Here is a 25667-nt window from a genome sequence, read left to right as displayed (position 1 = left end):
CTTTCCCCAGGCAGCGGGAGGTGTAGATGGGGGTCAATGGATGGGAGGCAGGTTTGTGTGATGGACTGGGCAGTATTCACGACTCTCTGAAGTTCCTAGCGGTTCTGGGCCGAGCAGTTGCCATACCAGGCTGTGATGCAGCCCGATAGGATGCTTTCTTATAGTGCATCTGTAAAAGTTGGTAAGGGTTAATGTGGACATGCTGAATTTCCTTAGTTTCCTGAGGAAGTATAGGCACTGTTGTGCTTTCTTGGTGATAGCGTCGACGTGAGTGGACCAGGACAGATCTTTGGTGATGTGCACCCCTAGGAATTTGAATTTGAATGTGATAGGAATTATCACATTACATGTAACCCCTACCATACTGCCCGGATTTACAGAATCCTACTCACTGTCCTGGTTTGAGACAATTCACACCTCGATTACCTGTGATTATCCCTCACTCCACTCAGACTGTTCCTACAGAGACTCACATTCCAGTCTGCAATTATCTGGCAATTATTTATCTGCCTATTTCTACTGTGCCTGTGAACCTGCCTCCACTTCACCTGAGGAAGGAGCAGCGCTCCGAAAGCTTGTGATTTCCAATAAATTTGTTGGGCTTTACCCTGGTTTTGTGAGACTTCTCCCTGGGCTCACCCCAGCCCAGAGGCGGCATCTCCACCCCACCAGAAAGGTGGCGTCAACTAAGGCCTATCACGAGAAGTTGTGACCCTGTTCGGTGCAAATATGGGGACGGAGAAGTTATTTCTCATGGTTTCATCTTGAAAAGGATGTTTTGATGCCTCTCCACCAACCTGGCAGATCCGTCCTCCCGGAGCACCGTCAACTCCCCCCGGAACCGATCACGGACCCGAGACAGCTCAGCCCCGCCCCTCATTGTCTCTGATTGGCTGGAGGACCAGCCTCTCCCACTCGGTTCTCCAGACCCGCCCCCACTTTCTGTTGATCGCGAATCGCCGTCAATCATTCCCAGGGAGCTGGAGCATGCGTGGTGCAGCTGCCAGGGCTGAACATAATTGCGCATGCGCGGGGTCGAGGCCTTCGGCGGAAGGAGCCGGAGAAGCGGAGTCAGCGTCAGGCGGTGGGTGGGAGGATTTGGAAACACTTTGTGGGTCCGCAAACCCTTCACCATCATTGCCAGCTCCCTGGTTTGCAGCTGCGGGGCTAAAATCAATGAGGACTCTGATCTCTGGCAAGGAAGGAAATTCCCAGTCAGCAGTGGAAGCTGCTTCATTAAATATATTCAAGGCTCAGTTAGATCCAAAAGGCAGTCAAAGGTTGTGGGTGACAGGAAGAAAATGAAGTTTAGGGTCACAATCCGATCAGCCATGATCTTATTAAATAGAAGAGCAGGATTGATGGGCCGAATGGCCGATTCCTGTCCTGAGGTTCTTAAGATCTCTCCGTTGAGAATATGAAATGCTGTGCAGATGAAAATGAAAATGAAAATCGCTTATTGTCACGAGTAGGCTTCAATGAAGTTACTGTGAAAAGCCCCTAGTCGCCACATTCCGGCACCTGTCCGGGGAGGCTGGTACGGGAATCGAACCGTGCTGCTGGCCTGCTTGGTCTGCTTTTAAAGCCAGCGGTTTACCAGATCTGTCCATCAGCATGTGTTAGCACCTTCAGGTGTATCTTCGATGCAGCAGAGTGAGAACGGAGGGAGTGAGTGTATGTGGGTGGGTGGGTGGGTGGGTGGGGGGGGGAGGGAGTGAATGTATGTGGGGGGGCGGAGGGGGTGAGTGTATGTGGGTGGGGGGGAGGGTGGGTGGAGGGAGTGGGGGGTGGGTGGAGGGAGTGGGGGGTGGGTGGAGGGAGTGGGGGGGTGGGTGGAGGGAGTGGGGGGGTGGGTGGAGGGAGTGGGGGGGGGGGTGGAGGGAGTGGGGGGGTGGGTGGAGGGAGTGGGGGGGGGGATGGAGTGTGGGGGGTATATAAAAATATTGAAAATGGGATAAAGGTCGTTTGGCTGACGGTCAATCACTGTCCTGTGAGGTAATGAGTCATTTTGCCTCCCAATTGGCTGAGGAAGGCAGTGTGTCACAAGGATGGATGTGTTGACCGATTAATGGCTGGAGGATGGGGCAGGTCATGTGATCAACCCTCCAGGAATACATTTAATCAAAGTTGGCGAGGAGAGAATGTTGTGAATTTCTATCCTAAACTGACAATGAGGTTCCTGTAAATTTGCAGGATACTGGAAGTGGAGGTTTAACAGACGGGAAACACAAACCAAACGTCACATCGCGATCTGACAAAGTCACTCGATTCATCAGAACCTGAATATCAGCAGCATCTGGGTGTGGAAGGTAAAAGTTTGTCTGATCTGTCTGTGAGGGAAGATTTCAGGTCTCTGTGTGACTGGAAAAGCCCCGAGATTCACAAACCCTGGTTAGACCAAACCTGGAGAACTGTGTTCAGTTCTGGGCAACAAACCTGAGGAAGGATAGAATGGCCTCGGAGGGAGTGTAGCACAGATTTATCTGAGTGATATCTGAACCCTCCGTGGTTAAATTCCAAAACTAGATTACACAAAAGAGTCAGAGACATGATGGCACAGAGAAGGGCATTCGGCCATTGAATCCATGCTAGCTCTCTGGAACAATCCAGTGTGTGCCATTCTCCTGCTCCCTGTATCCTCACAGGTTTATTTCCCTCAACTGTGTATCCAATTTCCTTTTGAAATCAAATGATTCATGTATCTATTTTCAAACTCCCTGATAGGCAGCAAGTTTCAGGTCATTGCCGCTCGCTGTGTAAAAACATATTTCTCATATCACCTCATATCTCCTGTACCTTTCACATACAAACTAGGAACAGGCCACTCGGCCCCTCAAGCCTGCTCAGCATTCAATAGGTTTGAAACAAATCTGTTGGACATTAACCTGGTGTTGTAAGACTTCTTACTGTACAGCATTCAATAAGATTGCGGCTGATTTCATTCTAACCTCAACTCCATATTCCTGCCTACCACTGATGACCTTTCACCCCCTTGCTCATCAAGAATCTATCCAGCTCTGCCTTAAAAATATTCAAGGGCTCTGCTTCCACTGCCTTTTAAGGACGTGAGTTCCAAAGTCTGATAGCCCTCAAGAGAATAAAAAATCCTCATCTCCATCCGAAATAGGTGACTTCTTATTTTGCAACAGTGACACCCTCGTTCTCGATTCTCCCTCAAGAGGAAACATCCTCTCCACATCAGGATCTTGTATAGTTCAATCCAGGTTTTACCCAAAACTTTAAATCTGTGTCCCTAGTGCTTGTACGATCAGTGAATGGAAACAGTTTCTTTGCCCACCTGATCAAAACTTGGCAGAACCTTGTGGACCTGAATCAAATCTCCCCTCAACCTCCTTTGCTGGAACCATTCTGGTAAATCTCCTCAGCACCTTCTCAACAACCTTCACATCCTTCCTGAAGAGTGGTGACCAGAGCTTTATAAAGATTCATAGAATAGAATTAGAACCATAGAATTCCTACAGTGCAGAAGGAAGCCATTTGGCCCATCAAGTCTGCACTGATTCTCTGAAAGGGCACCCTGCCTCGGCCCACACCCCTCCCCTGTCCCTGTAACCCCATAGCTCCACCTAACCAGCACATCCCTGGACACTAAGGGGCAATTTATCAAGGCCAATCCACCTAACTTTCCCTTCTTGTTGGAGGAAACCTGAGCACTGGGTGGAAACCCACGGAGACACGGGGAGAAAGTGCAAACTCCACACAGACAGTCACCACGGAATTGAACCCGGGTCCCTGGTGCTGTGAGGCAGCATTGCTAATCACCGTGCCACCAGAAGCATAGTTTTGGTATCAGTATTACTGTTTATGAAGCTCAAGGTCGAATTTGCTTTGCCATCTATTCTCTTTAATATGACTCGCAGATATACAAAATCCCTCTACACCTCTTTCTCTCTCCTCCCAAAGAGGCCAGTTGGGTTTTATAACAATCCAGCAGTTTTCATGGTCACTTTTTCCCAGTGTAGACCCCACAAATGACCAGATTCATTCAGCTCAATTTCACAACCTGCCTTTGTGTTTTTGTGGGTTCTCTCTCACTCCCTATTTTCTGTTTTCAATCATTTTCACAGGGTGTTCGAAGGGGAGGCTTCAAAGTCCGGAAACTCAAACCAAGCATCACATCAGGATCTGACTGAGTCCTCAATTTATCATATCCTGAATATCAATGTACATTGAACATGGAAGGAAAAAGCATTGTTCACAGTGGGGAGAAACCGTACACGTGTTGTGTGTGTGGACGAGGATTCAGTCAATCATCAGGCCTCACAAGCCACAAATGCAGTCACACTGAGGAGAAACCGTGGAAATGTGCGGACTGTGGGAAAGAATTTAGTTCCCCATCCAAGCTGGAAACTCATCGACGCAGTCACACTGGGGAGAGGCCATTCACCTGCTCCAAGTGTGGGAAGGGATTCACACAGTCATTTGACCTGCGGAAACACCAGAGAGTTCACACTGGGGAGAGACCATTCACATGCTCCAAGTGTGGGAAGGGATTCACTCAGTCATCCACTTTGTCCATACACCAGCGAATTCACACTGGGGAGAGACCATTCACCTGTTCAGAGTGTGGGAAAGGATTCACTAAGTCATCCCACCTGCTGAGACACCAGCGAGTTCACACTGGGGAGAGACCATTCACGTGCTCCAAATGTGGGAAGGGATTCACTAAGTCATCTTCCCTGCTGAGTCACCAGCGAATTCACACTGGGGAAAGACCGTTCACGTGCTCCAAATGTGGGAAGGGATTCACTGAGTCATCCACTCTGTCCACACACCAGCGAGTTCACACTGATGTGAGACCGTTTCAATGTCCAGACTGTGGTAAGTGCTATAAAAGTTCCGGGGAACTGATGAACCATCAACGTGTTCACACTGATGAGAAACCGTTCAGGTGCTCTCACTGTGGGACTGGGTTCAGACAATCATCTAACCTCACTGTACATCAACGAATTCACACTGGGGAGAGGCCATACACCTGTGTCAAGTGTGGGAAGGGATTCACCACTTCATCCAACCTGCTGACACACCAACGAGGCCACAAGTAACCATAGTGATTGGATTTTGCTGTTCCTCACATTCAGGACTGAACCAGGTTAATTTGGGTCTCTTTCTGCTGATCACAAACTCCAGCCCATTTACAGGAGCTGATATTCTGGCTAAAAATCAAATAAATTAGATTTATGTTAAATACGCAGTGTGTTGAAACTTTTTAATATCTTGACACAGGTTAGTTCCTTTTGAAGTTCTCTCACTCTCCCCTGTCTCTTCCATCCTCACCTCCAACAAGAAGTGTGAGGAGCTTGTGGAGCTTCTTTGTGACTGAGGTTGAGTAAATCCGATCAGCTGCCTCTGCTGCTTCCCTCCCTTCCACGAGCACACCGGACCAAACTGTCTCTAAATTTCATCCTTTCCCGAGCCCTGAACCCACATCTTTCTCTAGTTTCTCTCCCCTCATGCCCTCTCAGCGCTCATCTTGTCCATGAGACCCAGCTCCTGCTACATCGACCCTATTCCCACTGAGCTACTGATCAGCCAACTACACTATGTCCATGAATATTGTCAACATTTCTCTCTCTTCAGGTACTGTCCCTCTGTCCTTCAAATCTGCCATCATCACCCCCTCAATAAAACAAACCCTTGACCCTGCCATCCTTACAAATTACTGCCTCATCTTCAACCTCCCTTTCCTCTCCTAACTCTTTAAACATGTTGTCACCTCCCAAATCCTTGACTATCTTTCCCAGAATTCCCATGTTTGAACCCTTCAATCAGATCTCTGCCCTGTCACAGTGAAATACAAGAGACAAACAGAATCTCACCCGGAGAGAAAGACAGACAATCCGGGAGCTTGGATCCAACACGGATATGTTCATAAGACCAGAAGACAAGGGTAGCAGCACAGTCATTATCGAGAGACAACAATACCTGCTGGAGACAGACAGACAACTAAACAACACAAATGACAACACCAAGCTACCTAGACCCATATACCCCAGACAGGAAGGAGAATTGGAGACAGACTGGAAGAACTCAGACTCCAGACACATTAACCAAAAACAGATGGAATATCCGAGGGGACAACAGGTAGAATAAAGGAAGTTCGACCAGCTCCCTAAAGTACCCAAACATATAATAATATTCTTTGTTATTGCCACAAGTAGGCTTACATTAACATTGCAATGAAGTTACCGTGAAAAGCCCCTAGTCACCACAATCCTGTTTGGGTGTACAGAGGGATAATTCAAAATGTCCAAATCACCTAACAAGCACATCTTTCGGGACTTGTGGGAGGAAACCGGAGCACCCGGAGGAAACCCACGCAGACAAGGAGGGAACGTGCAGACACCGCACAGACCGTGACCTAAACACGAATTGAACGAGGAATCCTGGCGCTGTGAAGCAACAGTGCTAACCGCTGTGCTACCGTCGGAAATACCGGCAAACAGACACATCGGATCAGACTGTGAGAGAGAAAATCCTCCAGAATCAGAGAATTTACAATGCAAAAGGAGGCCATTCCACCCATTGAGACTGCATCAGCCCTTGGAAAAGCACCCTATTTAAGAGCATGCCTCCACCCTATCCCCGTAACCCAGTAATTCCACCTAACCTTTGTTTGGACACTAACGGGCAATTTCGATTGGTCAATCCACGCAACCTGCACATCTTTGGAGAAAATTGGAGCACCCGGAGGGAACTCATACAGTCACGGGGAGAATGTACAAACTCCACACAAACACCCAAGGCCGGAATAGCTGAAATATCAACACACTGCTCCTGGTAGTTCATGCGACAGTGGTTCAATAAATATAATTAATGGATCAAAAAGGTGTGTAATATAGAATAAAAACAGAAAATGCGAGATTAACTCAACAGATCTGGCAGCATCATTGAATCCCTACATTGCAGAAGGAGGCCATTCGTCCCATCGAGTTTGCACCAATCCTACAAAAGAGCACCCCACCCAGGCTCAAACTCTCTTGCCCTATCCCCGTAACCCAACTTCACCTTTGGACACTAAGGGGCAATTTAGCACAGCCAATCCACCAAACCTGCACATCTTTGGACGGTGGGAGAAAACTGCAGCACCCAGAGGGAACCCACACAGACACGGGGAGAATGTGCAAACTCCACACAGTCACACCAGGCTGGAATTGAACCCAGGTCGCTGGTGCGGCAATGCTAACCACTGTGCAATGCAGCAGTGCTAATCACTGTGCCCCCATGCCACATCTGTGGCGAATGAAACAGAGTTAACGTTTGTTGTTCCTTGTAGCAGTTCTGTAGAAGGCTCAATGGACTCTAAAAATAAATTGTTTTATTCAAGTTTGACTCAGGAAGAAGTTTCAGTCTGTGTGAAGCTCAATATTCAATCACACAAAACCCGCAGACTGATTGGATGGAGGACCAGAGTCCATCCGGTCCTCCAAGTCTTCAATTGGTCAACACCTCTCAGGCAGGAAATGAGATTCTGGAACCCACGCCACGTGGCCAATGGGAAGAAAAAATGATGCAGACTCTCAGCCAATGAGGGAGGTCCACGATCACCCCCGCCCCTCATTCACTCTGATTGGTTGGCGAACCAGCCGCTCCTGCTCGGTCCTCCAGTTTCCCTCTCTTCCTATTGGTCCGGAGCTGCCGTCAATCATTCCCCGGGTATTGTGATGTTGAGCATGCGCAGTGCAACTAATGTCCAGGGACAGACGCTTGTTTCTCTCATCGTTAGGCGGGAAGGAGGCGGATATGTGGAGGCAGCGTTAGGGGCAGTGGGTGGGAGGGGAGGCTTCACACACACCCAGTGGCCTCAAAGCTAAAACAAGAAATTACCACTCCCAAGTTTGCACCGAGGGAAGGTTTTCCTGTAGAGCCTTTCCCCAGTTAACCACCGCCATCCTCGCAGGGGGCAGTGTGCAGCAGGGCGCATGCGTGGTGATCCCTGTCCACTCAGCAGAACTGACAGTGATGGATTCTGGAAACTCCTTTTACAGGAGGTTAGAAGGGGAGGATTTAAACACAGCAAAGTGAAATCAAACAAGGCATTAAGACCTGAACTTCTGTTTTGAACCAAATGTATTGACAATTTTTATATGATGCAGAACAAGGCCAGCAGTGTGGGCAGTACAGTGGTTAGCATTGTTGCTTTACAGCACCAGGGTCCCAGGTTCAATTCCTGGCTTTGGTCACTGTCTGTGCAGAGTCTTCACATTCTCCCTGTGTCTGCGTGGGTTTCCTCCGAGTGCTCCGGTTTCCTCCACAGGCCCCGAAAGACATGCCGTTAGGTAATTTGGACATTCTGAATTCTCCCTCCATGTACCCAAACAGGCCCGGAATGTGGCGGATTAGTGGCTTTTCACAGTCACTTCATTGCAGTGTTAATATAAGCTAACTTATGACAACAAAGATTATTATTATAAATAAATCAAATCAAAACGTGGGTGAGGGTCACATTCAGGAGAAGTTATTAAAACGTAACCAAATACAGATAAACTATATCAGATTTACTTATATTTCCATTTGAATCACTGCTCCTGGTACCTGAGACCTCTTAACTTGATCCATCACACCAACATTTGGACTAACTAACTGGGCTGAGGTCGGTATTGGATAAAAACCCAAGGATCACTTGTCATCACAGAATCCTAGAAATTTACAGCACAGAGGAGGCCATTCAGCCCATTGTGTCTGTGTTGGCTGAAAATGGTTTATCGGGTCCACTTTCCACCTCTTGGTCTGTAGCCCTGCAGGTCACAGAAACTCCACATCGGGGTGTCTTTAAATGTGATGAGCGTTTCTGTCTATACCTACCTTTCAGAGTTCCAGACCCCCACCACACCCCTTGGTGAAGAAAATCCTCAATTCCCCTCTAATCTTTCCAATAGATACTTAAATCTCTGGCCCCCTGGTTACTGACCAGCCTGTTAATGAAATAGGTCCTTCTGCCGTCTGATCCACTATATCTGGGACCCTCATGATTTTATACACCTCAATTAAATGTCCACTCAGCCTCCTCTGTTCCACAGAAAACAATCCCAGTCGATCCAATCTTTCCTCTTGTTAAAATTCCCCAATCCTGGAAACATCCAGATAAATCTCTTCCGTACTCTCTCCAGTACAATCACATCCTTCCTGTAATGTGGTGACCGGAACTCCATACTCTAGCTGTGATATAACTCGTGTTTTTTAGTTCTGGAATAACCATTCTCTTAACATTTCATTGACTTCAATGTGATGGAAACTGACAGTTGCAACCTGTCAGCAATTGAAAGATATTTACAAATGATTTGAGAGTTTTTTACAGTTGGGATCGTTCTCTGTCCTGTCCATTTGAGGTGTTTGATAACAGCCTTTCTCCTGTGAATATCTAGCTGGAGTATTGGGCCCTGATATGTTTCCTTATTCACCTTGTTGACTAAATATTGAATCTTGTGGTTTTCAGATACCAGATAATCAAACTGCCAACAACAAATCGTCTTTTACTAATTTTATTTACAGCGCTGCAATAATACAGACAGTCAAATCCTTACATGGTTCTGGTCCTCCGTGAAATACTGAAATGATGAACTTTAGATGTACTTCATATATTCCACAGGAAACAAAGTACATTTGGTTTGTCCACATTGAGTCCTTTTTTAAAAGTTAGAGTACCCAATTGTTTTTTTTTTCAATTAAGGGGCAATTTACTGTGGCCAATCCACCTACCCGCACATCTTTGTGTTGTGGGGGTGAAACCCACGCAGACACAGGGAGAATGTGAAAACTCCACACGGACAGTGACCCAGGGCCGGGATCGAACCTGGGTACTCAGCGTCATGAGGCAGCAGTGTTAACCACTGCGCCACCCCATCCACATTTAAATTTTATAAATTTTTACAGATGCACCACAGAAATGAAATGAAAAAATGAAAATTGCTTATTGTCACGAGTAGGCTTCAATGAAGTTACTGTGAAAAGCCCCTAGTCGCCACATTCTGGCACCTGTCCGGGGAGGCTGGTACAGGAATCGAACCGTGCTGCTGGCCTGCTTGAAAAGCCAGCGATTTAGCTGAGTGAGCTAAACCAGCCCCTGGTTTAAGCAACCTATCTTACTGCATCACACCTTGTATGGTAACTGATCAGCCCAAGACCGGATTAACCATGCTAAATTGCCCCTTAGTGCTCAGAAAACATGCTTAGGTTAGGTTAGGGTCGTTGGTATAGGGAATGGGAGTGGACTTTTATAATCTTTATTATTATTGTCACAAGTAGGCTTACATTACCACTGCAATGAAGTTACTGTGAAAGACCCTAGTTGTCACATTCCGGCGCCGGTTGGGGTACACTGTGGGAGAATCCAGAATGTCCAATCCACCTAGCAGCACGACTTTTGGGAGGAAACTGGAGCACCCGGAGGAAACCCACGCAAACACGGGGAGAACATGCAGATTTCAATGTGGGTTTTGAGGAGAGATTTAGCCTGCTGCTGCTGAGTAGACTGAACACTGGTTCTGAAATACTGTCACACTGATCCAAATCCTCCCAGTCAATCCAGAGTTCAGATTTAAGTAGAATTATTTAAGTTAAAAAACTGGTACCATTTAATTTCTTTAAACTTGGGTCAGCAAACCCGGTCACACAAACTACAAGAGATAGTCTTTGAGATTAATTATTCCTTTAATGTCTGTGTTGTTCTGAATGTTGACAGTATTAACCTTCTCCCTAACCTGCGCTTTCCCTTCTTTAGGTTAATTCTAAAAATGTTTAACTGACTTGCTGGAGTTTTTTGAGGAGCTAACAAAAAGCGTTGATGAGGGTAATGCTGCAGATGTGGTGTACTTGGACTTTCAAAAGACATTTGATACAATGCCACACAACAGACTTGTGAGCAAAGCTATAGCTCATGGAATAAAAGAGACAGGAGCAACATGGATACAATATTGGCCGAGTAGTAGGAAACAGAGAGGACTGGTCAATGGATATTTTTGGGGGCTGGAGGAAGAGTTTAGTCGTGTTCCCCAGAGGGTGGTATTGGGACACCTGCTTTTCTTGATATATATCAATGATCTAGACGTTGGTGTACAGGGAACAATTTCAAAGTTTGCGGATGATACAAAACAAAAGTACTCAGTATCCTGGGATTTATTATTCTGTGGCACAGTGGTTAGCACTGCTGCCTCACAGCACCTGGGACCTGGGTTCAATACTAGCCTTGGGTGACTGCCTGTGTGGAGTTTGCATGTTCTTCCGTGTCTGCATGAGTTTTCTCTGGGTGCTGCGGTCCCCGCCCCCCCCCCCCCCCCCCCCAACAGTTCAAAGGTGTGTTGGTTAGGTGGAGTTACTGGGATAGGGATGGGAAGTGGGCCTAGGTAGGGTGCTCTTTCGGTGAGTCGGTGCGGACTTGATGGGCCGAATGGCCTCCTTCTGCACTGTATGGATTCTATGATTAATAGGGGAATAGAGTAGACGAGCAAAGAGATTATGCTGAACTTATACAAGGAACTTGTTAGAACCATTCTTGGAAACTTCTTCTGCACTCTCTCCAATGTGTTCCCATCCTTTCTATGGAGTGGCGCCCAGAACTGTGCACAATATTCCAGTTGAGGTCTCAAAGGGCATGAACGGAGGTGAGGGAAACGAGAGAAAGAGGAGTTCAGGGCCTGGACAAAGGGGAATTTTAGAGGAGACTTGGCCCAGTGGGTGAGGGGAATTATCAACAGCAGAGAAAGCTGATTGAATGGACTGAATCTTAGTGACAAAGAAAAGCATGAGTTCCTCCTCCATGAGCACTTGTGGGGAGGTGAGGATGGAGGAGGCAGGGGAGAGGGAGAGACCTTCAAAAAGAATTGTTTACGTTGACAATATTAAGATTTAACACACAAATCTTTATTTTTACTTTTTCCAATTTAGTGGAGATTTTGCGTGGCCAATCCACCTACCCTGCACATCTTTGGGTTGTAGGAATGAAACCCACGCAGATACAGGTAGAAAAGGCAAACTCCACACCGACAATGCCCAGGGCCGCGATGAAAGCCGGGTTCTCGGCGCCGTGACTCAGCAGTGCTAACCACTGCGCCACCTTTCCGTGGGCCACACACAAATCATTTAACACAAAGCTCATTTATTTGGCTTTTATCGAGAATATTAACCCCTATAACTGGCCGATGATCATGAAGTCCTCCAAGGGGCTGGAGGCAGAGGTAGCGGTCGCTATGGACATGGAGAAGGCGTTCGACCAGGTTGAATGGAATTATTTGTGGGAGTCCTGGGATGGTTTGGGCAGGGCTTTATTGACTGGGTTCGGTTGCTGTACCAGGCACCAGTGGCGAGTGTGCGGACGAACCGGGTGAGCTCGGACTACTTTAGCCTGCACCGGGGGGATAAGGTAGGGAATGTCCCCTCTCCCCACTGTTGTTTGACTTGGCTATAGAGCCATTGGCGATGGCGCTGAGAGCGTCAAAGGATTGGAAGGAGCTGGTCCGTGGGGGGCTGGGGGGGGGGGGGGGGGGGGGAGTGGAACACAGGGTCTCGTTATATGCAGATGACCTACTCCTATACAATTCTTTTTTTTTTTAAATAATTTTTATTCAAAATTTTCATAAAATATCAACAACAAAAAGTAATTTTTTTTTACAAAGAACAGAAAAAATGAAGAAACAGTACCCCCCCCCCCCCCCCCCCCCACACGCATACACAAAGGAAGAGGTAAATTAACACCTGCCATTCGCACACAACACGCGCCCGCCCCTTCGACACCCCCCCACCACAGTGTGTACATAGAGAAAGAAAGAAATCAACGCCCCCCATTGGCACAGAACAAATATGCCCATCCCTTCGGTCCAAAACAACGAAACACCCCCCCCCCCCCCCCCCCCCCACCACCTCCTCCCTCCCCCCGGTTGCTGCTGCTACTGGCCTTTTCCTATCGTTCTGCCAGGAAATACAGAAATGGCTGCCACCTCCCGAAAAACCCCTGCACTGATCCCCTTAGGGCAAATTTCACATTCTCTAATTTAATAAACCCCGCCATATCGTTGACCCAGGCCTCCACGCTTGGGGGCCTCGCATCCTTCCACTGAAGAAGAATCCTCCCCCGGGCTACTAGGCACGCAAAGGCCAGAACACCGGCCTCTTTCACCTCCTGCACTCCCGGCTCCACTGCAACCCCAAAAATTGCGAGCCCCCAGCCCGGATTGACCCTGGATCCTACCACCCTCGACACCGTCCTCGCTATGCCCTTCCAAAATTCCCCCAGCGCTGGGCATTCCCAGAAACTATGAGCATGATTTACTGGGCTCCCTGAGCACCTAATACACCTGTCCTCACTCCCAAAGAACCGGCTCATCCTTGTCCCGGTCATGTGAGCCCTGTGTAGCACCTTAAACTGTATGAGGCCAAGCCTCACACAAGAAGAGAAGTTCACCCTTCCTAGGGCGTCCGCCCACATCCCCTCCTCAATCTCCTCACCCAGCTCCTCCTCCCATTTACCCTTCTACTCCTCAACCGAGGCCTCGTCTACCTCCTGCATCACCTGGTACGCTTCCGAGATCCTCCTGTCACCAACCCACACCCCCGAGAGCACCCTGTCCTTGACCCCACATGGTGGCAGTAGAGGGAACCCCGCCACCTGCCGCCTGCAAATGCCCTTACCTGCATGTACCTAAAGGCGCTCCCCGGGGGGAGCCCGAACTTCCCCTCCAGCACACCCAGGCTCGCAAACTTCCCGTCTACAAACAGGTCCCCCAACCTCCTGATACCTGCCCTGTGCCAACTCAGGAACCCGCCATCTATTCTCCCCGCAACAAACCGGTGGTTGCCCCATATCGGGGCCCTCATCAAGGCCCCCACCTCCCCCCTGTGCCGTCTCCTATACAATTCTGACCCATTAGCGGGCATGGGAGAGTTTATGCGGATCTTTGGGGAATTTGGCCGGTTCTCAGGATACAAATTGAACATGGGTTTTTGCGATCTGGTCGAGAGGGCAGGAGCTGGGGGAGCTGCCGTTTAAAGTGGTGGGAGGGAGTTTCCATTACTTGGGAATTAGGGTGGCACGGGGATTGGAGCAGGTACATAAATTAAATTTGACCCGGTTAGTTGAACAAATGAAGGAGGACGTTCAGAGGTGGGACATGCTCCCGTGGTGGGGAGGGAACAGTAAAAATGAGATTTTTGTTTATTTTCCATTTTCCAGTGCCTCCCTATTTTTATACCAAAGACCTTTTTAAAGCGGGTGAACAAGGTGTTTTCTGGTTTTGTGTGGGTGGGTAAAACCCCGCGAGTAAAGAGAAGTGTTGCTGAGCAGAGAGGGGGGGGGGGGGGGGGGGCTGGGCTGGCGCTGCCAAACTTGAGTAACTACTACTGGATGGCAAATATAGCCATGTTTAGGAAGTGGGTAGTGGGGGAGGGGTTGGTGTGGGAGCGGGTAGAGACACAAGGAAGGACACAAGTTTGGGGGCATTGGTAATGGCTCCTCTGCCATTCTCGCCGGCCCGGTACTCCACATGCCCAGTGGTACTGGCGGCCCTGAGAGTTTGGGGGCAGTGGCGGAAGCATATGGGAGTGGAGGGAGTGTCGGTGTGGGCATCAATTTGTGGCAACCACCAGTTAGTCCCGGGGAGCCTGGATGGGGAGTTTTGGAAGTGGCAGAGAGCAGGCATTGAGAGGCTGCGAGATCTATTTATTGATGGGAGCTTTCCATGTTTCAAGGATTTGGAGGCGGAGTTTGAATTGCCGGGAGAGAATGGGTTTCGATATCTGCAGATAAGGGATTTTGCGCTAAGGCAGGTTCCAACTTTTCCGCTTCTACGGCTACAGGGGATACAGGACCGGGTAGTTTTTAGAACGTAGGTGGGGGAGAGGAAGGTTTTGAAAATGTATAACAAACTTATGGAGTGAGAGGAAACCCAGATAGGTGAGCTAAAGCGTAAATGGGAAGATGAGCTGGGAGGGGAGATAGAGGTGGGTCTGTGGGAGGATGCGCTGAGCAGAGTCAACACGTCCTCATCATGTGCCAGGCTCAGCCTGATACAATTCAAAGTGGTTCACCGGGCACACATGACAGTGCTTCAATTTTCATTTCAGTGGCCCGGATGAGCATGTTTTTTGGGGTGGAGGACAGGTGTGTGAGGTGCACGGAAGGGCCCGCATTCCATGTTCACGCCAACTCCGGTTAGGGGATACTGGCAGGGATTAGCAGATGTCATGTCCAGGGTGCTAAAGACGAGGGAGGCGCCGGGTCCAGAGGTGGCAATTTACGGAGTGTCGGAAGACCCGGGAGTCCAGGGGGCGAGAGAGGCTGACGTTTTGGCTTTTGCCTCCTTGGTAAACCGGAGACAGATATTGTTAGCATGGAGGGATTCAAAGACCCCAAAATCAAAGGTCTGGGTTAGCGACATAGCTGGGTTTCTCAGTCTTGAGAAAATGATGTTCGCCCTAAGAGGGTCAATGTTAGGGTTTGTTCGGAGGTGGCAGCCGTTTATTGACTTCTACAGAGAAACCTAAACTGTCAGTGGGTTCGATAAGGTTAGGGGGTGGGGGGGGGGGGGGGGGGGGGGGGGGGAGGTCAGGCTATTTTGTGTCTAGAGTAGGCAGGAGCTGTGGGAGAAGGAGGAGAAGTGTTACTCACTGAATTGTGTTTACATTTGTGTTGGTGTCGTTTGTTATAAAATCATAAATGCCTTCAAAAAATGTTTTTTTTTTAAAAGAGTATTGATAGGCAGAGGGATCTGGGTGTACAGGTACACAGGTCACTGAACGTGGGAGTACAGGTGGAGAAGGTCCTCAAGAAGACATACGACATGCATGCCTTCATCGGCCAGGGTATTGAGTTAAAAAATTGCCATGTTGCAACATTATAGAAACTTAGTTTAGCCGCAATTGGAATATAGAGTTCAATTCTGGTCGCCAGGCTACCAGAGGAATGTTGAGACTTTGGAGAAGATACAGAAAAGATTTACCAGATGTTGCCTGTTCTGGAGGGTATTAGCTATGAGAAGAGATTGGAGAAATCAGGTTTGTTCCCACTGGAACAACGGAGCTTGAGGAACGGCCTTATTGAAATCTACAAGATTATGAGGGGTATAGACAGAGTGGATAGTCAGAAACTTTTTCCCAAGGTGGAAGAGACAATTTCTAGGGGGCATAGGTTTAAGGTGCGAGGGGCAAGTTTTAAAGGAGATGTATGAGGTACGTTATTCTACACAGAGGGTGGTGAAAGCCTGGAACTCACTGTCGGGAGTGGTGGTGGAAGCAGGGACGATAGTGAGTTTTAGGGGGCGTCTTGACGATAATATGAATAAGACGGGAATAGAGGAATGTGGTCACCAGAAGGGGAGGGGTTTTTAGTTCAGATGGGTGGCATGTTTGGAGGGCCTGTTCCTGTGCTGTACTTTTCTTTGTTCTTTATGACCATCAAACTGCATTAACCTTTGACCTGGGTAATTTGACATCCATGACCCTGGTTTGTAGAGACCCAGGTGCCTGATTGATGAAGCAGAACAATGGCAGATAAGGAAAGATAATGAAGCAAATTCTGCTCTCTGGATCCCACTGCCTGATGGGATGTCTTTCCCCATGTGTCCAAAAATCTGCAGCTCTGTTCAGTCACATGAAGACCTGGGGCAGAAAAACATGACCCTGAGTAGACGCCATCCTCGAATCGAGCGACTGCTGATGACAAAAGGGTCAATGTGCAGCAGGAGGGGTCATCCTGGAGCAGGGAGCAGGAGCGGCCATCCTGGACCAGGGAGCAGGGGAGGTCATCCTGGAGCAGGGAGCAGGAGTGGTCATCCTGGACCAGGGAGCAGGAGGGGTCATCCTGGAGCAGGAGTGGTCATCCTGGAGCAGGGAGCAGGAGTGGTCATCCTGGAGCAGGGAGCAGGAGGGGTCATCCTGGAGCAGGGAGCAGGAGGGGTCATCCTGGACCAGGCAGCAGGAGGGGTCATCCTGGAGCAGGGAGCAGGAGCGGTCATCCTGGACCAGGGAGCAGGAGCGGTCATCCTGGACCAGGGAGCAGGAGCGGTCATCCTGGAGCAGGGAGCAGGAGCGGTCATCCTGGAGCAGGGAGCAGGAGCGGTCATCCTGGAGCTGGGAGCAGGAGCGGTCATCCTGGAGCAGGAGCGGTCATCCTGGAGCAGGGAGCAGGAGCGGTCATCCTGGACCAGGGAGCAGGAGCGGTCATCCTGGAGCAGGGAGCAGGAGCGGTCATCCTGGAGCTGGGAGCAGGAGCGGTCATCCTGGACCAGGGAGCAGGAGCGGCCATCCTGGAGCAGGGAGCAGGAGCGGTCATCCTGGACCAGGGAGCAAGAGCGGTCATCCTGGAGCAGGGAGCAGGAGGGGTCATCCTGGAGCAGGAGCGGTCATCCTGGACCAGGGAGCAGGAGGGGTCATCCTGGAGCAGGGAGCAGGAGCGGTCATCCTGGAGCAGGGAGCAGGAGCGGTCATCCTGGACCAGGCAGCAGGAGGGGTCATCCTGGAGCAGGGAGCAGGAGGGGTCATCCTGGACCAGGGAGCAGGAGGGGTCATCCTGGAGCAGGAAGCAGGAGGGGTCATCCTGGAGCTGGGAGCAGGCAGAGAGAATGCTGTGGGTTTCTACCCTGGACTGTGTGAAGGGGAAATAAATCGTACATGTTAAGGTTATGATATGATTTAAGAATGAGGTTTCAGTCTGAATAAAACACCAGAAAAGGGGTTACAGATTGTTACAAAAATTCAAATTGACCTTTGTAAAACTTTAAGCACAAGTCAGCAGAATTTGCAGCTGTGTTCTCACAAGGACAGCGAACTTCAATAACAAGGAACAGGAGGTAACGGCTGTCTCAGTAACAGATAGGGACAGTGGACAATAACAAGGAACAGGAGGTAACGGCTGTCTCAGTAACAGATAGGGACAGTGGACAATAACAAGATAAGCAGTGCCTGCAAAGAGTAGGTGAAAGTGTGTGTTTATATATACCAGATTGAAACTTTAAACAATGACTGTGCATGTGTTCAATAAGTTAGAACTATGTGCCACTTTGTGTGAACAATAAAATTAGTTCAGCGAGATGCTTGTTGAGCTATCTCTCGTAAATCTGCTCGGATATTCCTGTGAATCATTTGTTCGGAGAAGTTAACGGTGCCAGCTTGAGAACGATGACAACTGACAGTGAGGTTTCTGTTCATTTACAGGATACTGGAAGAGGAGGTTTAACAGACGGGAAACTCAAACCAGACATCCCATGGCGATCTGACAGAGTCACTCGATTCATCAGAACCTGAATATCAGCAGCATCTGGGTGTGGAAGGTAAAAGGTTTGTCTGTTCTGTCTGTGAGGGAAGATTTCAGGTCTCAGTGTGACTGGAAAAGCCCCGAGATTCACAAACCCTGGTTAGACCAAACCTGGAGAACTGTGTTCAGTTCTGGGCAATAAACCTGAGGAAGGATAGAATGGCCTCGGAGGGAGTGTAGCACAGATTTACCTGAGTGATATCTAAACCCCCCCCCCTCCCGGGTTAAATTACATGGTGCAACTACAGGAAAGACTGTGTGGACTGTGCACATTCTCCCCAGTCTGCGTGGGTTTCCTCCGGGTGCTCCAGTACCTCCCACAAAAATGTGCAGGCTAGGTGGATTGGCCGTGCTAAATTGTCCCTTTGTGTACAAAGGTAGTGTTATGGGAATAGGGTGGGAGATTAAGCCTCGGTAGGGTGTTCTTTCAGAGGCACAGTACAGACTCGATGGACCGAATGGGCTCTTTCTGCACTGTAAGGATTTAAGGATTTCTTGGAAAGAGCCATAGAGTCATAATGGTACAGAGGAGGCCATTCCACCCATTGAGTCCGTGCCAGCTCTCCACAGCAATCCAGTCAGCCCCATTCTCCTGCTCTATCCCGTGTCCTTGCAGGTTTATTTCCCTCCAGTGTCTCTCCAATGTCCTTCAAAATCATTCATCGTGCCTATTTCCACCCCCTCGTGGGCAGCAGGTTTTGGGTCATTATCACTCACTGTGTAAAAATATTCTCCCTCACATCCCCGTCTATCTCTTATCCAAAAATGGAAATCTCTGTCCCAGATTTTTTTTGTCTACCTGATCCAAACCCGTCAGAATCTTGAGAACCTGAATCAAATCTCCCCTCAGCTTCTCTTGCTCCAACTATTCTGGTAAATCTGTAACTTCTCAAGAATCTTCACATCTTTCCTAAAGTCTAGTGATCAAATCTGGACACAATACTGGAGATGTGACCTAACCAGAGCTTTAGAAAGATTCAGCATAACTTCCCGGGTTTTGTATCAGTTTTCCTACTTATGAAGCTCAACACCCCATTGGCTTTACTAACTAATCTCTCAATATGTCTTGCAGATATACAAAATCCTTCTCCTTTACTTGCCACCTCTATCTCTCTCCTTTCTGAGAGGCCAGAGTCCTGTGTAGGTCCAGACCAAGTGGAAGCTTCCCTCCCTGGTGGATATTAGCGAATCAGTTGAGTTTTCACAATAATCCAGTAACTTTCATCATCACTTCTTCCTGGTCTCCGGTAGCACGGTGGTTAGCACTGTTGCTTGACAGCTCCGGGGTCCCAGGTTCAATTCCCGGCTTGGGTCACTGTCTGTGCGGAGTCTGCACTTTCTCCCTGTGTCTGTGTGGGTTTCCTCCGGGTGCTCCAGTTTCTTCCCACAGCCCAAAGATGTGCAGCTCAGGTGGATTGGCCATGCTAAATTGCCCTGAGTGTCCAAAAAGGTTAGGCGGGGTTACTGGGATAGAGTGGAGGTGTGAAGCAACAGAAAAGTATATTTGGCCTTCAGAGAGCAAGTCTGCAACAATTTGAAATGAATTCCAGGATCTCTGATCAATCCGATATCCATTATCAGGAAATGTGTTTGCAGACAGGAAGCAGGTGAATATCCTCTCTCCACTTTGTAATTGACAAGTTTACAGTTGTGATGATGATCAAATCCTTTAACACGCACACACACATACACACCCTCTGTGCAGTGTGAACTCACTGACGAGTCAGAAGTTTAAATGACTGAGTAAATCCCTTCCCACACACGGAGCAGGTGAACAGTCTTAGCCCAGTGGGAACTTGCTGGTGTATCCACAGATTGGATGATTAATGAATCCAATCTCACGTCATATCACTGGGCAGCCTTTCCCCAGTATGAACAATTTGATGATTGATCAGGTCAGTTGAAACATTTCCACACATGGAGATAGTGAATGACTGTCCAACAGGCGACTGTGTGATTGAGTGAATCCCTCCACACACAGAGCAGGTATTCAGCCTTTCCTCAGTATGAACTCACTGGTGTCTCAGAAGGGTGTATGTCTGATATACTCTCTACTCACACAGGGCATCAGACAGCCCCTCCCCGTTGTGAGTGCGCTGGTGTGTCAGCAGGTTGGATAACTGAGTGAATCCCTTCCCACACTGAGAGCAGCTGAACGGCCTCTCCCCAGTGTGAAGTCGCTGGTGTGTCAGCAGGTAGGATGAGGTAGTGAATCCTTTACCACACACAGGGCAGGTGAATGGTCTCTCCCCAGTGTAAATACGCTGATGTACAGTGAGATCAGATGATCGCCTGAACCCAGTTCCACAGTCAGAGCACCTGAACGGTGTCATGTCAGTGTGAACACGTTGATGGGACATCAGTTCCCCAGAACCTCTACAGTGCTTCCCGCAGTCTGGGTATTTAAAAGGTCTCTCGTGGGTGTGAACTCGCTGGTGTCTCAGCGGGTTGGCTGAGTGAGCTAATCCCTTCCCACACTCGGAGCAGCGGAATGGTCTCTTCCCAGTGTGGACTCATTGGGGTCAATAGGTGGGATGAGGTAGTGAATGTCTTCCCACACTCCGAGCAAGTGAGCGATCTCTCCCCTGTGTGAGTGTCACTGTGAATTTCCACTTCAATGGGTAATTGTATCCCTTCCCACAGTCCGCACGTTTCTACGTTCTCTCTCTGCTGTAACTGCGTTTGTCTCAACAGGACAGCTGATCGGCTGAAATCTCAGCCACACAGAACCTGAGCACAGTTTCCACTGTGAACGGTATTGTTTCCCGTCCATGTTCAAAATCCGTCAGCATTTGGATGATGATGAAATTTTCACCCATTCCTTTGTTCTCTGTAGATTTAACAGTTCTAATGCAGTCCCAGCTGGTCCCCCACATTAAACCTCCCTATGAACCCGAGATCTTTATTGCTTAATCACACCAAGGTTCAGTCATGCTCACAGACCTACAAAGGCTCCCAGTTACGAAGCAGATACATTAAAAAAGTCTCCATGCTCTTGTTCCCCCCTCACCCCCTTCCACTCTCTATAATCTCCTCCATGCCATTCTCTATCTCTCTGTAATCTCCTCCATGCCATTCTCTATCTCTCTGTAATCTTCCCCCATGCTCTGGTCTCTCTCTCTCTGTAATCTCCTCCACGCTCTTATCTCCCAGTCTCTGCAATCTGCTCCAGCCTCACAACCTCCAAGGTCTCTGCACTCCTCTCATTCCAGCTTCCTGACCATTCCTGATTTTAATCACTCCATGTTTGGTATCCATGCCTCGAGCTGAGGCCATAAACTCTGGAATTTCCGCCCCAAGCCTCTTGACTTCTCTATCTTCCTGTCCTCCTTTAAGATACTCGTTAAATCCAACTCTGACCATCTGCCCTGCTCTCTTATCTCCTTACATGACTCTGTGTCAAATATTGCTTTTTATCCCACCCATGGAGTACCTCAAAATGGTCCATTACACAAAGCGCGCTATATAAATACACAGTGTTATTGATTTGGACATGTATCACTGTTCATTCACCATCACTGGGTGAATAACCTTTAACTCCAGCATTGTGGGAGTCCCTTCACCACACAGACAGCAGCGGTTCAAGAAGGTCAAACATCATCTTCTCCACAGGTAACTGGGGATGGGGAATATTTGCTGCTGGTCTTGTTGGTGAAAGGACAAGGGAGTGGGAGGGGCTGATTGGCTCTGGCACAGAGAGCCAGCACAGACAGGACGGGCTGAATGGCCTCAGTCGGTATTGTGACCATTCAGTGATTCACTGATAAAGAAGCGATGGTGGAGACCAGGGAACAACCTCTGGAACCAATGGCCAACCTGATACAAAGCGGCTCTTCATTGATCTGGTGGCTGCGGCCCCGCTCGGTGTAAACGGGGGGAGGGGGGATCCACTCAGTTTATTTCCGAAGCTTCTCTGTCCACCCGCCGGACCCTCCGCCCCGCCATCCCCTCCTTTACCCATTGTGGACACGTCTGCCCATCACCCGCACTGCGCATGCTTCACTCACAGTCCAGCCCCGCCCCTCATTCACTCCCATTGGTTGGAGGACCAGCCGCTCGTGTCCGGTCTTCCAATCCCACCCCCTCTGTTCCTATTGGTCCAGAGCCGCCACCGATCACTCCCCGCGCATTGTGACATTTTGGGCTGTGCCCAGCGCATGCGCAGTTCAGGTTGTCGTTGACGGTGCGAGGAGCAGGAAAGAAACAATGGAGCAAATTTCAGGATTGGAGCCGGTGGGTGGCCGGGGAGCAATAGAATCTGCGGAGTGAGCCGGGAGGCTTCATAAATACCCCGTGGAGGCTTCAACACCCGAGTAAAATGTTAACGGTCCCATTTTAACGGGCACTGAACAGAGTGAGAGCTGAGCGGTGATAGGCCCGGGTTTTCCGGCCGCCATCTTTACAGAGGACAAGGGGCCGCAGGGCACATGCGCTGTGAGCCTGGACCGGATACCAACTCTCCCAGATTGACTGACTGGAGTCTCCAGGATTTTATTTCATTCATTTGTCGGAGTCACTGGCTGGGCCAACATTTATTGCCCATCCCTAATTTCCCTCAAACCGAGTGGCTGGCTCGGCCATCTCGGAGGGCATTTAAAGAGTCAACCACATTGCTCTGGTTTGGAATCGTGTCGGCCAGACCAGGTAAGGATGGCAGATTTTCTTTTCTGTTCATTCCCGGGATGTGGGTGTCGCTGGCTGGGCCAGCATTCACTGCCCAGCCCTAATTGCCCTTGAACTGAGTGTATCTCGGAGGGCATTTTAAGAGTCAACCAGCTGACTGTGGATCTGGAGTCACGTGTAGGCCAGACCAGGTAAGGATAGAAGATTTCCTTCACTGAAGGACATCAGTGAACCAGATGGGTCTTTGCAACAACCAACAATGGCTTCATGGTCATCAGTAAACTTTCAATGAATTCAAATTTTACCTTCTACCTTGGTGAGATTCATACCTGGGTGTCGAGAAAATCATTGGGACAGTAAAAAATATTTGTGTGACTCTGGAACATGATTAGGACAGTAAAAATATTAATTTTGGGTCTCTGGAAAATCATTAGGACAGTAAAAAGGATGCTGGTTTGTAAGCTGGATGTTTTGAGATGATCGGAGGTTATGAGAATGTTGAAATCCTTCATTTCCTCAATGGGTAAAATTGGGGCTTAATATTTATCCTAAATAGCTATCTTTTCCCTATTAGATGTGTTAGGAAATAGTTGACTTCTACACCCGAGCTTTATAAAGATTCACAGAATAGAATTAGAACCATAGAATTCCTATAGTGCAGAAGGAGGCCATTCGGCCCATCAAGTCTGCACTGATTCTCTGAAAGGGCACCCTGCCCAGGCCCACACCCCTACCCTGTCCCTGTAACCTGCACATCCCTGGACACTAAGGGGCAATTTATCAAGGACAATCCACCTAACTTTCCCTTCTTTGGACTGTGGGAGGAAACCTGAGCACCGGGTGGAAACCCACACAGACACGGGGAGAAAGTGCAAACTCCACACAGTCACCAAGGCCGGAATTGAACCCGGGTCCCTGGCACTGTGAGGCAGCAGTGCTAAGCACCATGCCACCAGAAGCATAGTTTCACTATCAATATTGCTGTTTATGAAGCTCAAGATGGAATTTGCTTTGCCAACTACTCTTAATATGTCTTTCTCTCACCTCTTTCTCTCTCCTCCCAAAGAGGCCAGTTGGGTTTTTATAACAATCCAGCAGTTTTCATGGTCACTTTTTCCCAGAGCCGGCCCCACAAATGACCAGATTCATTCAGCTCAATTTCACAACCTGCCTTAGTGTTTTTGTGGATTCTCTCTCACTTTCTATTTTTTCTTTTTAATCAGTTTCACAGGGTGTTCAAAGGGGAGGCTTCAAAGTCCGAAAACTCAAACCAAGCATCACATCAGGATCTGACAGAGCCCTCAATTTATCATATCCTGAATATCAGCGGATTTTGAACATGGAAGGAAAAAGCATCGTTCACAGTGGGGAGAAACCGTACACGTCATCAGGCCCCATGAGACAGAAATGCAGCCGCACTGAGGAGAAACCGTGGAAATGTGCGGACTGTGGGAAAGGATTCACTTCCCCATCCAGGCTGGAAACTCATCGACGCAGTCACACCGGGGAGAGACCATTCACCTGCCCCAAGTGTGGGAAGGGATTCACTGGGTCATCCACCCTGCAGAGACACAAGTGGGTTCACACTGATGAGAGACCGTTTCAATGTCCAGACTGCGGGAAGAGCTATAAAAGTTCTGGGAATCTGATGCACCATCAACGTATTCACACTGAGGAGAGACCGTTCAGGTGTTCTCACTGTGGGACTGGGTTCAGACGATCATATAACCTCACTGTGCATCAGCGAATTCACACTGGGGAGAGGCCATTCACCTGCACCAAGTGTGGGAAGGGATTCACTCAGTCATCCACCCTGCAGCAGCACCAGCGAGTTCACACTGGAGAGAGACCGTTCATCTGTGCCAATTGTGGGAAGGGATTCACTCGATCATCCGACCTGCAGACCCACCAGCGAGTTCACACTGGGGAGAGACCGTTCACCTGCTCCCAGTGTGGGAAGGGATTCACTGAGTCATCTAATCTGTCCATACACCAGCGAGTTCACACTGGGGAGAGACCATTCACCTGCTCCAAGTGTGGGAAGGGATTTATTCAGTTAACAGCCCTGCGGAATCACCAGCGAGTTCACACTGGGGAGAGACCGTTCACCTGCTCCACGTGTGGGAAGGGATTTACTAAGTCATCCGACCTGCTGAATCATCAACGTGTTCACACTGACGAGAGACCGTTTCAATGTCCAGACTGCGGGAAGTGCTACAAAAGTTCTGGGAATCTAATGAGCCATCAACGTGTTCACACTGACGTGAAACCGTTTAGGTGCTCTCACTGCGGGACTGGGTTCAGACACGCATCTCACCTCACTGTACATCAGCGAGTTCACACTGGGGAGAGGCCATTCACCTGCTCCAAGTGTGGGAAGGGATTCACTCAGTCATCCTCCCTGCGGAGACACCAACGAAGCCACAAGTAACGACAATGATTGGGTTTTGCTGTTACTCACATTCAGGACTGAACCATGTTCATTTGGGTCTCTTCCTGCTGATGACAAACTCCAGCCCATTTACAGGAGCTAATATTCTGGCTAAAAGTCAAATAAATTAGATTTGTGTTAAATACGCAGTGTGTCCTGCAAAGATGGAACACACTCCCACTCTCCCTCACGGGGAGAGTCCAGATGATCAAAATGAACGTACTGCCCAGGTTCCTCTTCCTGTTTAGATCCATTCCGATCTACATCCCCAAGGCCTTTTTCAAAATGCTGGACAAACCTATCATGGTGTTTGTATGGGGGGGTAAAAATGCTAGGATCCCAAAGAAGGTC

General features: G+C 48.9%; 1 protein-coding gene across 1 annotated transcript; it reads left to right on the top strand.

The window, feature by feature from the left end:
- Window positions 1-4505: 4505 nt before the first annotated feature.
- LOC119960644 (zinc finger protein 239-like) lies at window positions 4506-25461 on the top strand (the record flags this gene model as incomplete). Its single annotated transcript, XM_038788278.1, has 2 exons — window positions 4506-4814; window positions 24561-25461. Coding segments are annotated over 2 exons (1065 nt in total), but the record flags the coding sequence as incomplete, so codon positions are not given.
- Between the last annotated feature and the right edge of the window lie 206 nt (window positions 25462-25667).

The sequence above is a fragment of the Scyliorhinus canicula genome, unplaced genomic scaffold (assembly GCF_902713615.1).
Source record: "Scyliorhinus canicula unplaced genomic scaffold, sScyCan1.1, whole genome shotgun sequence".
NCBI lineage: Eukaryota > Metazoa > Chordata > Chondrichthyes > Carcharhiniformes > Scyliorhinidae > Scyliorhinus > Scyliorhinus canicula.
This window is presented reverse-complemented; position numbering and strand designations above follow the sequence as displayed.